The sequence below is a fragment of the Micromys minutus genome (genome assembly GCF_963924665.1).
Source record: "Micromys minutus genome assembly, chromosome: 5".
Taxonomy (NCBI): domain Eukaryota; kingdom Metazoa; phylum Chordata; class Mammalia; order Rodentia; family Muridae; genus Micromys; species Micromys minutus.
Window position 1 is genome coordinate 58,226,847 of NC_137974.1, and position 14,357 is coordinate 58,241,203.

Genomic DNA, 14,357 nt, shown 5'->3' on the forward strand with positions numbered 1-14,357 from the left:
CAAAGCAGGACAGGATGGTGGAGGGGAGCTGACGTGAATGGGGGCCATAAGTTACTTTGAAGGGGAAGAACAGCCAGGTCAGCTCTCAAATGTTCGTTTAAAAAGCCTTGATGAACCAGGCCCAGGCAATCAAAACAAAGTAATTATCTGAGTGACTTAGACACTTCTCTGTGGGCTTGGCTTGGAGGCCTAGGGCATTTTGACTTCATGAGTCTTCTCCAAAGGAATCCAGAAGTAAGATCAGTCACTGACAAAGCCTAATTTCCCTGAAACAATCCTTTGGAGGACCCTGTTGATTTTGATTTTGGAGACTCCAGAGAGGATGTGAGGTAGCAGTGGTTTGACTAGCCTGGATTTGGCTAGCCTGTGGAATGCAGAGCTGGCCTTCTGTTTGTACTGTTTGAGTCTGAACATCTGTGGAACCCAAGGTTATGTACTTGTAGGTTGTAGCTGACACTGCAGGCATAGTCTCTAAATGGCTTTTTTCTTTTTTCTTTTTCTTTCTTTTTTTTTTTTGAGATACAATGTTCCCATGGCTGGCTGGGAACTTGTTACATAGACCAGGCTGGCCTTGAACTCCTAGAGTTCTGCCTCCTGAGTGTTGGTATTAAAGGTGTGGGCCATCACCCCTGGAAAATGTCACCCTTTAAGTCCTTTTCCAAGGATTTCCCCTATTTGTCAGACTAGTCCTGGGAGCAAACCGGGAGCTCTGGAGTGAAAACTGGAAAGGTCAGACTGGCTAGAACCTACATGGTGAAACCTGTTTTCTGGGAGTGGAGGGGGCCTTAAGTGTCAGAAACTGCCTTTAGAGCCAAGAGGTATCTTCATAAAATTCTCAGGCCAAGAAGTGATATTCCCGGGTTGAAATAATACAGTGGCCTTGATGGGGTTTTGTATTGGGTCTCTTCCCAAGTCCTTTATGGGCATAAATGAAGTATGTAATGTGGAGTGCACGTATGGAACTTGGTTGCGCTGGGATAACAGAAGACATGAGTCTACAGGGCACTGTGAAAGTTTGGTGTGTTCCAGGGCTCCCGGAAAGGGCGGGTTTGACAAGATGGGCGGTCCGGTGGGTGGGATTTTGTTTCCTGTTAGTTTAGGGGGTGGGGCTCAGGGTCTCCATGGAGACGGCTTCTACCCGCCAGACTAGCTTGGAGACCGGCTGGCCTGATGGACGCGGACAGCCTCTTGTTGTCGCTGGAGCTGGCGTCTGGCAGTGGGCAGGGACTTAGCCCGGACCGTCGGGCCTCGCTGCTCACGTCTCTTTTGCTGGTTAAGCGTGATTACCGCTTCGCGCGGGTCCTTTTCTGGGGCCGCATCCTCGGCCTTGTCGCAGATTACTACATCGCGCAGGGTCTGAGTGAGGACCAGCTTGCACCACGCAAGACGCTCTACAGGTAAGGCAACTCCGTGCCAGGTGAGGCTGCAGGAGGACCCCGAAGGGTGATGGGTGCAGCTCCGGCTGGGGGGAGGTGGGTGCGCCCAGGACCTACACAGGAAGCACCTGTGGGTGGGGCTTGTGGAGGGAAATGGACAGTTGAAGAGCTTAGGATATCACAGAACTGTGAGGGTCTTGTGGTTCTTGACGGGGTGGGAAAGTGGCAGGGTAGGACCCGAGGAGGCAACGTTGTCAGCCTGGAGGAGCTTGAGAAACGGGTCTAGATGAATTCGTTACAGATAGAAGGCTAAAATGGGTAGGCACAAAGTGAGAGGTCCTGAAGAAGGCGACCTGGTATAGAATTTATTTGAGATGCTGAGATAGAAGAATTTCAAGGCCAGCCTGGGCTACAGTGAGAGACCCTATCTTTTTTTTTTTTTCAGAGCTGAGGACCGAACCCAGGGCCTCTACCACTGAGCTAAATCCCCAACCCTGAGACCTTATCTCAAATAGCAATACTGCTTACCATCGGAGAGACAAACCACACCTAGCAATAGGCAGAGTCACTGGTATGGGGTGCCTGGGAGCAAAGCATAATAAAACATATAAAGTATAGATTGGGAGTCCACCTTTGGGCTAAAGATAGGCTCGTTTGTGTAAGCATTTGTTGAGCTCCTACTATGTGCTGTGTATTGGTTTAGACACCAGGAATTCAGTCTGCCTTGAAAAGGCAAAGAACGGAAACTCTGTCTTTGTGGAGCTTCTGTGTGTATTTGCGGGCCCGTATGCTAGGGTTTCCTAAACAAGGTCAGACTAAATACCCACATCTATACATGACAGATGGTACAAAGGGAGATGGAATACTGGATAGTCCTATCTTATTTTATTTTTTGTTTTTTCAAGACAGCGTTTCTCTGTGTATCCCTGGCTGTCCTGGAACTCCTGTAGAGCAGGCTGGCCCCAAACTACAGAGATCTGCCTTCTGAGTGTTGGGATTAAAGGCTTACCCTACCATATGAACTCCCAGGTTGGAGTGGTATTTTAAATGACAGTCAGGGGTGCTGTGCTGGGTAGTTTTTGTCAGTGTGACATTAATTAGGGTCACTTGGCAAAAAAGGAACTCCACTGAGAAATTACTTCCATCAGACTGCTGTAGACAAGTCTGTTGGGAGCATTTTCCTGATTCGTGATGAATGAGGCCCAGCCCACCTGGACAGGTAGTGGGCAAGCCATGGAAAACGAGCTAAAGTGTTCTAAGGGCCTGGTCAGACGGGTCAGCGGTTAAGAGTACTTGTTATTCTTCCACAAGAGCCAAGTTTGGCCCCCAGTACTCACATCAAGCAGCTTAAAACTCCCTATCTCTCCAGTCCCCAGGGATCCAGTCATATACCAGGTCTCAGACATACATACTTATTAAACAGGGGTCCTCCGGAAGAACCTTCTCTTCCACCCTGGGCAGAACTTAAGCATAGGACCTCAAAGCCCACTCCCACAGTGATGGACTTCCTCCAACATGTCCTAAGAGTAGGACTTCCCATGAGTCAAGCATACTCAAACCACTACAGGTGTTTTGCAGGCATGTAAGCCTGCACACCATGTGTGTACACACCTGGTGGTTACAGAGGCCAGAAGAGGGCATCAGCTCTTCTGAAACTGGAGTTACACACAGCTATGAGACACCATTTGGGTGCTGGGGACCAAACCTGGGTCCCCTGGAAGAACAGCATGTGTTTCTAACGGCTATATCTCCAGCTCCCAAAATAGAATATTTTTTTAAGATTTATTTATTTATGTATATAAGTACATTGTAGCTGTCGTTAGACACACCAGAAGAGGGCATCAGATCTCATTACAGATGGTTGTGAGCCACCATGTGGTTGTTGGGATTTGAACATAAGACTTCTGGAAGAGCAGTCAGTGCTCTTAACCTCTGAGCCATCACTGCAGCCCAAAATAGAATATTTTAAGGTGAGTGAAAAATACATCAAAGTGACTGTGTATCAAATGTTAGGGTAGACTGTTACCATGAACACCTTGAAGGGTCCTGGGATGAAGGCTGACTGACCCTGTAAAAAGGGAAGGCAGTGGGAGCGGGGCATGAGGGGAATTGGAGTCCAGCGTGACGTGGCTGTTGTTGGCAGCCTGAACTGCACAGAGTGGAGCCTCTTGCCCCCTGCCACAGAGGAGATGGCAATACAGACATCTGTGGTGAGTGGTCGCTTCATGGGTGACCCTTCTCACGAGTATGAGCACACCGAGCTCCAGAAGGTCAACGATGGTGAGAAGGTCTTTGATGAAGAAGTGGTGGTAAGTGTGTGGAGGTTGGTGGTGGTGGGGTAAGTGCAGGGGAGTGTGTGTGTGTGTGTGTGTGTGTGTGTGTGTGTGCAGGGCTGGGGGGCCAGGGGGAGGTAAGTGCAAGGCTGTGTGTGTGTGTGTGTGTGTGTGTGTGTGTGTGTGTGCTGGTTACAGAGAGGGGGAGTTCTGGTGTGCATGGTGGGGGGGAGTATGGTCTGGACAAATGTCAGTCTTGGCCGAGGGTCAATAGGAGGGTGTGTGAGCACCACAGACAAAACCCTAGCATCCCCTAACCCTAACCCTAGCCCCACAAGCCAAACTCAACTAAATCAACACAAGAGCAGAGAGTGTTCCAGGGCTAGGGAGATGCTCAGTGGCTGCCCTTTCAGAGAATCTGGGTCCCATTCCCAGCACTCATATGGAAGCTTACAACTGTCTGGAACTCTAGTTCTCAGGGATCCAGTTTCCTCTTCTGACCTCTGTGGGCACCAGGCATGCAAGCGGTACACAAACATATGTGCAAGCAAAACGCTCATACACATAAAAACAGCATGATCCTAGCCCAGAAGAAACAAGAGCAAGTTCCACTAAGATTATCTATTGTCACGGCTATCACCACTGCCCAGGTGTGTACTGGGTCCCTGGGGATCTAGGGGCACCCCACCAGGTCTGACAGTTCCCTGAAGGTGGTCTGTTACCATCCGGGTGGTGAAGAGGACACCGGAGCTAGTGGCTAAGGCCACCTGAGGGACCAGCAAAGAGAGTGGATGGTCAGCTCTTAAAAAGCATGTCCCCCGTGGGGCTAGAAAGAGGGGTCTGTGCTATGGAGGACTTGGAATGAGTATGTGTGTGGATATTGTTAGTGTTGTCATCACTATTATTAACTTAATTTGTTTTTTTTTTTTGTTGTTGTTTTTTTTGTTTGTTTTTTTGTTTTTTTTTTTTTTTTGAGATAGGGTTTCTCAATGTAGCCTGGATATCTTGGAACTCATTCTGAAGACCAGGCTGGCCTCAAACTCAGAGATCCACCTGCTTCTGCCTCCCAAGTGCTAGGTTTAAAGGCAAGAGTTACCACCTCCTGCCTTTTATTAATTGTTGTTGTTTAACAGTGTTTGGGAACCAAAACTAGGTCTCCTGCCATTGAAGTACATTTGTTTATTTTTTTGTGTGGGGTTGGGCTCTCCCATGGAGGTCAGAGGACAACTGGGGGAGTCGGTTCCCTCCTTCTTCATATAAGTTCTAAAGCTTGACCTCAGGTCGTTAGGCTTGGTGGCAAGCCCCGTTACCTACAGAGCCATCCGGCCAGCCCTTTTGGACTAATCTTAGTTTTACTAGAGAATACACCACATGGTCCCTGAGTCATAGGCACTAAAAGAAATGTAATAAAACTTCCCTTCTTCCCTTTTCCTAGGGGACACTATGTTTAGCATGCGTCCCTGTCTGGTCCAGATCCTTCTATGTTGAGCCTTGCCCTGCCCCAGGAGCTAAAAGGGCACAACCACAGGCCTGGCACCACAAGCCTGCATTTTCCCATGAACCTTACCGATCTGACTCCATTTTGAAGACTGGAATGCTGTATCTAGACACCAGTGCCAAGTGACCCTCTGGCATCTATATGTTTCCTTTTAAACAAAATTTAAATATGGCAGTGTAGGGCTGTAAAGTTGACTGAATTGTTTAAAGCCCTTGTTGCTCTTGCAGAGGACCTGGCTCAGTCTAAGCACCCCCATGTGGCTCATAACTGACCTAGTTCCAGGGGATCAGACATGACACACTCTTCTGACTTCTATGGGTACTAGATGTGCACATGGTTCACAGGCATACGTACAGGCAAACATTCATATGTACAAGGTAATGAAACAAAATGAATTAAAAAAGTATAAACCAGGGGCTGGAGAGATGGCTCAGAGGTTAAGAGCACTGACTGCTCTTCTAGATGTCCTGAGTTCAATTCCCAGCAACCACATGGTGGCTCACAACCACCTAGGGGCAGTGTACTCACATACATTAAATAAATGAAAGAAAGAAAGAAAAGAAAAAGAAAGAAAGAAAGAAAGAAAGAAGCCAGCAGTGTAGTACGTCCACAGCCCCTTTTGTGAAAACTTATCTTTCAGAGACCTTTCCGTATCAGCAACCCAACCAGTCATTCCACCTTTTGTGCCAGTGTGTAAATGTACTGTGTTTAAACAATATCTGATTCATGGAAAGTAGTTTCCAGGTTTCAGCTCTGACAAACATTTCGTGCCAAGTGGCCTTGGACTGATGTCATTTCTAACGTGTGTACTTTATCTAAAGGGTCAGTTCCTAGAAATGCCACCGGGGTCAACAAGGAGCCCAACCAAATGAGAATTCAAAACCCCAGCCTTGCATCTGAACATGGGTGATGCTAAAAGCCGGTGCAGTCTCAGGGGCAGCCACATCTTCCACCCGATGAACGCACCCTCCTGGGCCTCTGGTTCTCTTTCACTTGCTCTTGCAGGCTTGTGCCAAGGCACTGAGTTAGCACGGACCCTGGGCTGGAGGGGAGGGGTTGTTCTGCATTTGGTTTCTGCCTCCCTTGCCAGCCATGTGATAGGAGCCCAGATGCCCCTGTCCACAGACTTGTGCGCCAAGCTCCACTTGCTCCCTTGTCTTTCTGCCACCCCCTGATGGGAACTACGGTGGAATATCATCTGTGTAAGGTTTCATAACCTTATGGGGAAATGCTTAGTGATGCTAAGCCCAAACTGTGATCACAATTTTACTTTAAAATACATGCCTAAAAATAAAGACTAGCAAGCTTATGAATATGTTAATGATTGAGAGGTAGGATAATGAATAGTCTTAATCCCTTTGATATGTTTTTCTGTATTATCCAAATAACGTACAGTGAACACGATTATTTTCAGATATATGAAGTACACACACACACACACACACACACACACACACATATATATATAATTTTATCATTTTTAGTGTGTCTGTGTGTCTGTGTGTTTGGACAAGTATGTTCCACAGAGTAAGTATGGAGGTCAGAGAATAGCTTTAGTGTCAGTTCCTACCTTGCACTTTAAAAAATTACCTATTTTGTGTGTACAAGTGTTTTGCTGTAATGTCCGTGCATCCTGTGAGCAGGCTGTGTGATCCCTGGGACTAGAATTCCGTACAGGTGGTTGTGAGATGTGGATGCTAGGAATCGAACCCAGAGCAGCAGGTAGAGTAGCCAGGGCTCTCAACCTCTGAGCTATCTCTTCAGCCCACTTCCACTTTAAGGCAAGGTCTCTGTTGTTTCTGTTGCTATGTTATTTACGTTAGACTGGCCGTCCCTCGAACTTCTGAGCAGTTCTATCTTTGCTTCCCAGCTCCCCGTAGGAATGCTGGGATTAGAGATGTGTGTCCCTGTATCCAGGTGTCCAGTTTTCCTGGCTCAGATAATCAGGCTTGCAAGAAGCTAGCCATTGATTTGCTATGTAGCTAAGGATGACTTCAAACTGGGCCTGGTTTATGGAGTCCAGAGGATTGGACCCTAGGCCTTGTAGAAGCCAAGCAAACATTCTTCCCACGAAATGAAAAGCTACCCTGCTTTCCTAACTTGTTTTCTTAGAGACAGGATCTTATGTAGTCCTTGGTGGCTTGAAACTCTGCATGTAAGTAAGGATGATCTTGAACTCCCCGTCCTTATGCCTCTACTTTCTGAGTGTTAAGGTTACAGGTATATGCCAGCACATGTAATGTGGAGGATTTGAACCCAGAGCATTGCATACACTGGGTAAGAGCTACACCGTCTGCTTTCATTGTTGTTTTCTTGCACCACATTTTCAAAGGCAGAATAAAAACCCTTTAAGCATGATGACTCAGTAGCATGTCTCTGGGAGGGGACATAGCAAACGTATCATGGTGGCTGCTTGGGGACTGGGTGTTTTTTTGTTACCTATATGCAGTATCAACTCAAAGAAGGAAAAAGGGGACAAACACACAGAGAAGGAAGACAAATGCATACTCAGCACAATGCAAATCAAGTCCCAGACACCTCAGATGGGGAAAAGAACTGACCAGCTAGACCTTCATTTTGTACCTCGAGTGAACAGGCACAGTGCTCTGGAAGGATGCTCCTCTTCTGTCCCCTCAGGTCCAAATCAAAGAAGAGTCTCGCTTGGTGTCCATCATTGACCAGATTGACAAGGCTGTGGCCATCATCCCTCGAGGTGCCCTCTTCAAGACCCCCTTTGGAGTCACCCATGTCAACCGGACCTTTGAAGGTGAGCTCCCTGTGGGTCCTCTCAGAGCAGGAGATACTAAGGTTCAGTTGAATTTGTCTGGGGGACCAGGGGCATCTGCCCTCCTTGGAGAAAAGTAGCTATGTTCACAGCACCGGGGAAGATGGGCCTTCTAGTTGGCTGCTGGTGGCCTAGTTTCAGTCTGTTGCTGTGAACAGTGCCCTGACAGAAAGTGGCAGAATGGAGGGAGGGACAGTCCATCTTAGCAGGAGCTTGAAACAGCTATGCACATCACAGTTAAGAGCAGAGAGAAATGAGTGTGTATGTCACACACACACACACACACACACACACACACACACACACGCGCTTGCTTGCTTTATACTAAGCTAGCTTTCTTTACTCTTATACAGCTTAGGGTTTCCTGACTAGGGAATAGTACTGCCCACGATGGGCTGGGTCTTCCCACATCAGTCAACAATGAATATAATTCCCCACAGAAATGCCTATTCCTTCTAATGCTGCAACCCTTCAATACAGTTCTGTATGTTATGATGACACCCAAGCATAAAATTATTTTTGTTGCTACTTCATAACTGTGATTTTGCTGTTATGAATTGCAATATAAATATCTGATATGTGACCCTGTGAAAGGGTCATTGGATTCCAATGGCTCGAGACCCACGGGTTGAGAACCACTTGCTCTCCTTAGTTACTTCTTCATTACCAGCAGTCTAAAGTCAGAGGCGCTGACAATTTTTAGGATTTATTTTAGGAATAGAAACTAAAATATGTATTTTCTTCTTAGTGAATATATACTTTGGTTAGGAAATACACAGAAACAGAAAATAGGAGGAATTCTTAGTAAGTTCCAAGTAGCCAGAGCTACATAGTGAGACTCTGTCTCAACAATACATTAAAAATTAATGAAAAAGCAAGCAAGTGAACAAAGTCTTTCCCCCCAGCGATTCACAGTTGTGCCCAGTTGACAGTTAAACCTAAGGGGTAGAAGTGTGCATGGTGACTTGAGGTTTCCTGCATTAGGGTTACCTGCCTCTTCCCATAGCCCCTACTTGCTCTTCTTTGAGGGGTCAGGATCAAGTCTGGAGGAAGGGAATGAGCTCCATTTTCTGGTGCACAGCACCCAGCACAGCCGCATCCCTCCAGCAGCAAGGGAGAAAGGAGCCCGGGCTTTGGGCTAAGTGTTCTCCATCCACCTCCTCTTCCCAGGCCTGCCCTTGTCTGAGATCAGGAAGCTCAGCTCCTACTTCCACTTCAGGGAGGCTGTTGATCTAAAGAACAAGACCTTGCTGGAGAAGTCGGACTTGGATCCCTCGCTGGACTTCCTGGACTCCCTGGAGTATGACATTCCCAGAGGTAACAAACAGGCCATTAGCTTTCAGGATGTGGGGCTGGCCTTCCAATCAGAGCAGTAGACCAACCAGCCACCTTTCTTTTCTAAGGCCAGGGCTGAGAACCTAGGTTGGCATTGGTGGAACCACCAGTGACCTTGTGACCTCTTGAGGGTGGGCTTTGCCCGAGCCTGGTCTTAAGTGGGGAGCAGGGATGTAAAGAAGCTCAGTGTCTCTTGAGATTTTAGCAAATTGTTGTTACTCTTAATGAATGCACTTCTGAGCTTTATTTTTTCCAATCAGGCTTTAATGTATTTTGGTTTTTTTGTTTGTTTTGCTTTTTCAAGACAGGGTTTCTCTGTGTAGCCTTGGCTGTCCTGGAACTCACTGTGTAGACCAGGCTTAGCCTTGAACTCAGAGATCTACTTTCCTCTGCCTCCCAAGTGCTGGGGTCAAAGGCATGTGCCACCACTGCCTGGCCAATGGTTATTTTTAAGCCTAAAATTTTTGTTGGATTTGTTTATGTGTGCATGCCATAATACTTGTGGAGGTCAGAGGTCAGCTTGTAGGAATCAGTTCTCTCCTTCTACCCTGTGGGCTCCAGGGATCTAACTCAGATGGTCAAGTTTGGCTGTAAGCACCTTAATAAGCCACCTTGCTCCCTACACTACTTTAAGTTAAAAACCATATTTTTATTTTCTTTAATGGAAAAAACTATATTTGTCACAAACATTATGTTTTAAAGTACACACACACACACACACACACACACACACATACACACTTTATAAAATAGTTCAGTCTAGCTAACAAATGCATTGCTTCAGATAGTTTCTCCCATCAAGGACCTTGTAGATTTATTCCTCCTTTACCATCACCCTGTTTCCTGTGTCCTTAATGACATAACTCTATACTTCCTGACATTCAACCCACCTCTGGTAATAGTCATCCTCTTCTTCCTCCTCCTCCTGAGACAAGATGCCATTATGTAGCAGGGGGATCAGAAGTTTAATGTCATTCTTGGCTATACAGCAAATTCTAGGTCAGCCCAGCTACATGAAAGCCTGATATTATTTTGACACAGGATTTCTCTGTGTAGACCTGGCTGTCTTGGGACACACTCTATAGACCAAGCTGGCCTCAAATTTGCAGAGATCTACCTTTCTCTGCCTCCCAAGTGCTGGGATTAAAAGCATATGCCATCCACTCAGCCAAAATCCAGAATATTCATATATATATATATACATATATATGTATGTATATATTGTTTATAGGCCCAGGAGTTCCTGGAAACTTTAGGTGGGAAGAGTTGGGGAGGCTTAAAGGAAGGCCCATGATCAGAAGGCAGTGTGCAGGTGGGTAGAGAAGGGACAAGCAAGCCCTCAGGTTCCTGTCTTAGGGTCACTAAGAGTGCCAGGATTCCACTACATGGAGGCACCTAAGCCAAGTTACCTTTAGTGTGGTCTTATAGTGGCAGGTAAGTGGTTTCTGGGTCTAGTTGGCAACAGAAGGAAAATGACTAGGGCTGGGATGGATTTCCCTTATCAGATACTCTGGTTTCCTTCCAGTCTCTTCTTCGAGTGAGTGAGCTAAATGAGGTGCTGGGTGGCTCTCCTGCCTGGCAGATGGCAATCGTGATTTGTGCAGAGTGGGAACTACAACCCTTGGGGAAGCCCCCTGTGATTTCATGCCTGGCTAGAGTGGCAGACTCTGTAGTTCTTTAGTGGAGGAACACTGCTTTCTGAGTCTGAAGCCGTCACTCAGACAGCTTGGGTCACCTCTGAGCAGGTGTGGTTGAAGTGGGCCTTGTCCTGGGGCCTCCTGCTCCCTGTGCCCACAGAGATAAGCCCGGAGCTCACAGCTTCTTTCTGAAACAGCACTGGTAGCGGAGAAGGGAGAGAGAGATTGCCCGAGGCCAATATCTTAGCAATGAGCTGCTCTGAAATACCCTGGGGATAGAAAGTTTTGTGGGGATGGACCCCTGGCAAGATCATCCTGCTAATGGGTGCTGAGATTTCTCTGACTGTGGGCTTGTACCGGAAGACAGGTGGAGCCGTAGGTTGGGCAGCCAGATTCCTTACTGGGACTCTGCCACTCCATACTTAACCTTTTGCTCTGTCAGCAGAGCATGGAGCAGCTGCTGTGTGCCAAGCTCTTTTGGTGCTCTTGAAATGAGAAAGACAACTCTCTTGTGTCAGGAAAGTTTGAGAGCAACCAAAAGATGCCGAAAAACAGAAGTTATACTGGAAGGTTTCGGGTGGGGGTGGGGTGCACAGAGTAGGCAGTAGAGGCCACAGGTGGCTGGGGTGGAGCTGGCAGAAAGTACAGGTTGGGGTCCCAAAAGAGTAGTCAGTGCAGTGCCCAGTTTGGGCAGCAGAGGGCAGCAAGAGTCCTGCAGCCAGGAAATTGACCTTTAAAAGCTGCTGAGGTGGTGGTTAGACAGGGTGGAGAACAGGAAGCCTGAAGAGAATGGGCATCGTGGTATCAGCCTTATTGGGGGGGGGGGCGTGTGCAGATGACTCCTAAGTCTTTTAGAAGTGATCAGGGGCCCTGCCCCTACCCTACTGCTTATATTGGAGGCTGACACCAGGGGTATCTTTTCTCTCTGTCCTCAACCTCTGGGAAGGTTGACTCTACCTTGTGATAAAAGGAATGGTGGCTTCTCCCATCAGGAACCTTTTTCATTTTCATTTTATATGTATGGGTATTTGTTTGCATGTATATCTGTGTCCGTGGAGGCCACCATGGTACTGGTATTAGATGGCAATAGGCCTGAGTTGTTTAAAAGAACAATAGCCAGTGCTCTTAGCTGTTGAGCCATCTACCTAGTCCTTCCTGGCTATTGCTTAGTGTGACAGAGTTTAGGGGTTGAGGCTTAGGTTACCTGCTGCCCCCTTACAGCTTGATCTGAACCTGACCCTTACTCTCCCTTATGTTAGCCTTTCTTCCTGGGTGGCAGGAGAATGAAGTCCATTCCAGCTTAGGGCCCCACACTGGGGAAGACCCTGGCGTTGGGAAACCCAGGAGGATCTCCTGCCAGCTGCACAGGGTCAGTTCCAGGGTTGGTCCTCTCCCCAGTCTCAGAGCACAGGTATTCTAGAGAGGAAGCCAGATCTGAGGAGCGGGGCTGTGCCCAAACCACCAGACTACCACAGCTGGCTAGGCCTAACTTCTCCATATTTGCAGTTGAGATAGAGGTGAAGATGATAGGTGTACACACACACACACACACACACACACACACACACACGGAAGAAGAGGGGGGAGGGAGGGGAGAGCTTGTGTGTCAGTCCCCTGGATGATGATCTGACTGAACCAGGGAAGGTGAAAGGACAGGGGCATGACGGGAATGCATGGGAGGGCGGAGAGACTGGCCCTGGCATGCTGCTCAGCTAGCACCCTTTGCCCTGCTTGGCCCTGTCCTCCTTGGCTTCTGTTTTTTGTTTTTAATTTCCTTACGGTTTACCCACGCTGCTGGACTCGGGCTACTCATACCAGCCTCTGCCCCCATCCACTGGAAGTAGTAGGTGAGCAGACATGCTGGGCTGAGGGGCCCATGCTTTGGCTGAATCTGGCTGCAGTGGGGTTAGTGGGAGACCTTAGGCCTAGGCTAGCGCTTGGGTGAATGAAGCTGCAAGCCAGCCTCCCTGGGTGGGCAGAGCAATCAGAGTCTGGTCTTGCTTATCTGGAAGAGGCTGTGTAGCTGTGGGCTCCAAGGGCAAGGAGGGATTAGGTCTCCGTAGAAAGCTGTCCAAATGATGCTCTGGGCCCCGCTAGTGTGACTAAGGCTAGAGGACTGTATATTTCCCGTCTGTTTGTTGCCAAGGATCAAACATGGTCTCTGGGACACTGTTCTGTCATACTCCAACCTCATCTCCCCCCAAGCAATGTTTCCTGGAGACTTGTGACCAAGAAAGCCACCAAGGTTATCAGGAACCCAAAGAACAGCTGTTGGCTAGGTGTTGTACCAACCGGGGCCTGTTCCACTTGCTGTTCTGACTCCTCCTTGACGGTGGCACTATGAACTAGGACAAGCAATAAGCCCACGGTATAGCCTTCAACTCATTGTGCCATGCACGGCCGAGTCAGGACCAGGGGCAGCAGACCTCCATGCTTCCAGAAAGCTCTGGCTTTGACCTGCGCAGGCAGCTAGCTACGCTGGAATATGCTTCTCTGATGCCGGGTGGCCCCTGGAGGGGGGGATTGATTGAGTCGTGAGGCTGCTGGGTGTGGAGTGACCAGGGTGGGCCATGGTTGGAGGTAGGCTGCGGGAAGCTCAAGTGCTGGGAGCCAGCACCGGGGCTGAGTTGGCAACTGATGAAGGCTCTAGAACAGCCCTCCAAGCATAACTGGTTGGTCCTGTACCAAAACCTTCAAAAGTTATTTGCCTTCCTGGCAGGGCCCAGAGCAGGGCTGTGGCTGGTTTGGGGGAGAGGCCTTGGTGCGCAGGGGAATAGAAGCCCAGATCTGCATCCAGAGGCGATTTTCCCAGGCTCCTTCCTCCCACACAGCGGCTCCCTCCCTTGGAGCTGGATCAGGCCCTTCCAGCCAAGGCCTGATCATCCTGGCTGCACAGCTCAGCCTGGTCTGAGCTGCTTGCCTTCCTGAGTAGCAAGGAGCAGACTCAGCAGCTGAGGTCTCCTCCTACCGGGCATGACTCCACCCACCAGCAGTTGGGAAGACCACTGAGGTGGAGACCTGAAATGGCCCAGCTTCAGCTTGAGCCCCTGGGTGTCACACATATCTTAGAGCAGAGGTTCAAGGTCAGTGATTTACTCTGGAGCAAGGAAAAGAAACCAGGCCACCTGCAGGTTCCCTAAGTCCTAGCCTAGTGGCTCATCTCTTTATCTTCCCTCTGTGGCACCTCAGCGAACTGTGGGTTCCTTCCAGGGTCTTGGAGCATCCAGATGGAAAGGGGCAATGCGCTGGTGGTGCTGCGCAGCCTGCTCTGGCCAGGCCTCACCTTCTACCATGCTCCCCGCTCCAAGAACTATGGCTACATCTACGTGGGCACAGGCGAGAAGAACGTGGATCTGCCATTCATGCTGTAGGAAGGGCAGGCTGGATATCTATGTGGCGCTGAAACATTATTTCATAAAGTTCAACCATTGGGTCTGCTTGTTGTTACGATTT

At 48.5% G+C, this 14,357-nt stretch overlaps 1 protein-coding gene across 3 annotated transcripts; it reads left to right on the top strand.

Moving 5' to 3' along the window:
- Positions 1–1,170: 1,170 nt before the first annotated feature.
- RSPH9 (radial spoke head component 9) lies at positions 1,171–14,341 on the top strand (the record flags this gene model as incomplete). 3 transcript variants are annotated; one of them, XM_080916943.1, is made up of 5 exons in its annotated part: positions 1,171–1,397; positions 3,520–3,685; positions 7,785–7,914; positions 9,103–9,249; positions 14,094–14,341. In XM_080916943.1, 5 exons carry the CDS (start codon positions 1,171–1,173, stop codon positions 14,273–14,275), a joined length of 852 nt encoding a protein of 283 aa, XP_080773069.1. In that variant the 3' UTR covers positions 14,276–14,341. The 3 variants fall into 3 exon arrangements, with proteins under 3 accessions (XP_080773069.1, XP_080773070.1, XP_080773071.1); XM_080916944.1 differs by having other exon boundaries at positions 14,115–14,341; XM_080916945.1 differs by having other exon boundaries at positions 7,830–7,914; positions 14,115–14,341.
- Positions 14,342–14,357: the final 16 nt, after the last annotated feature.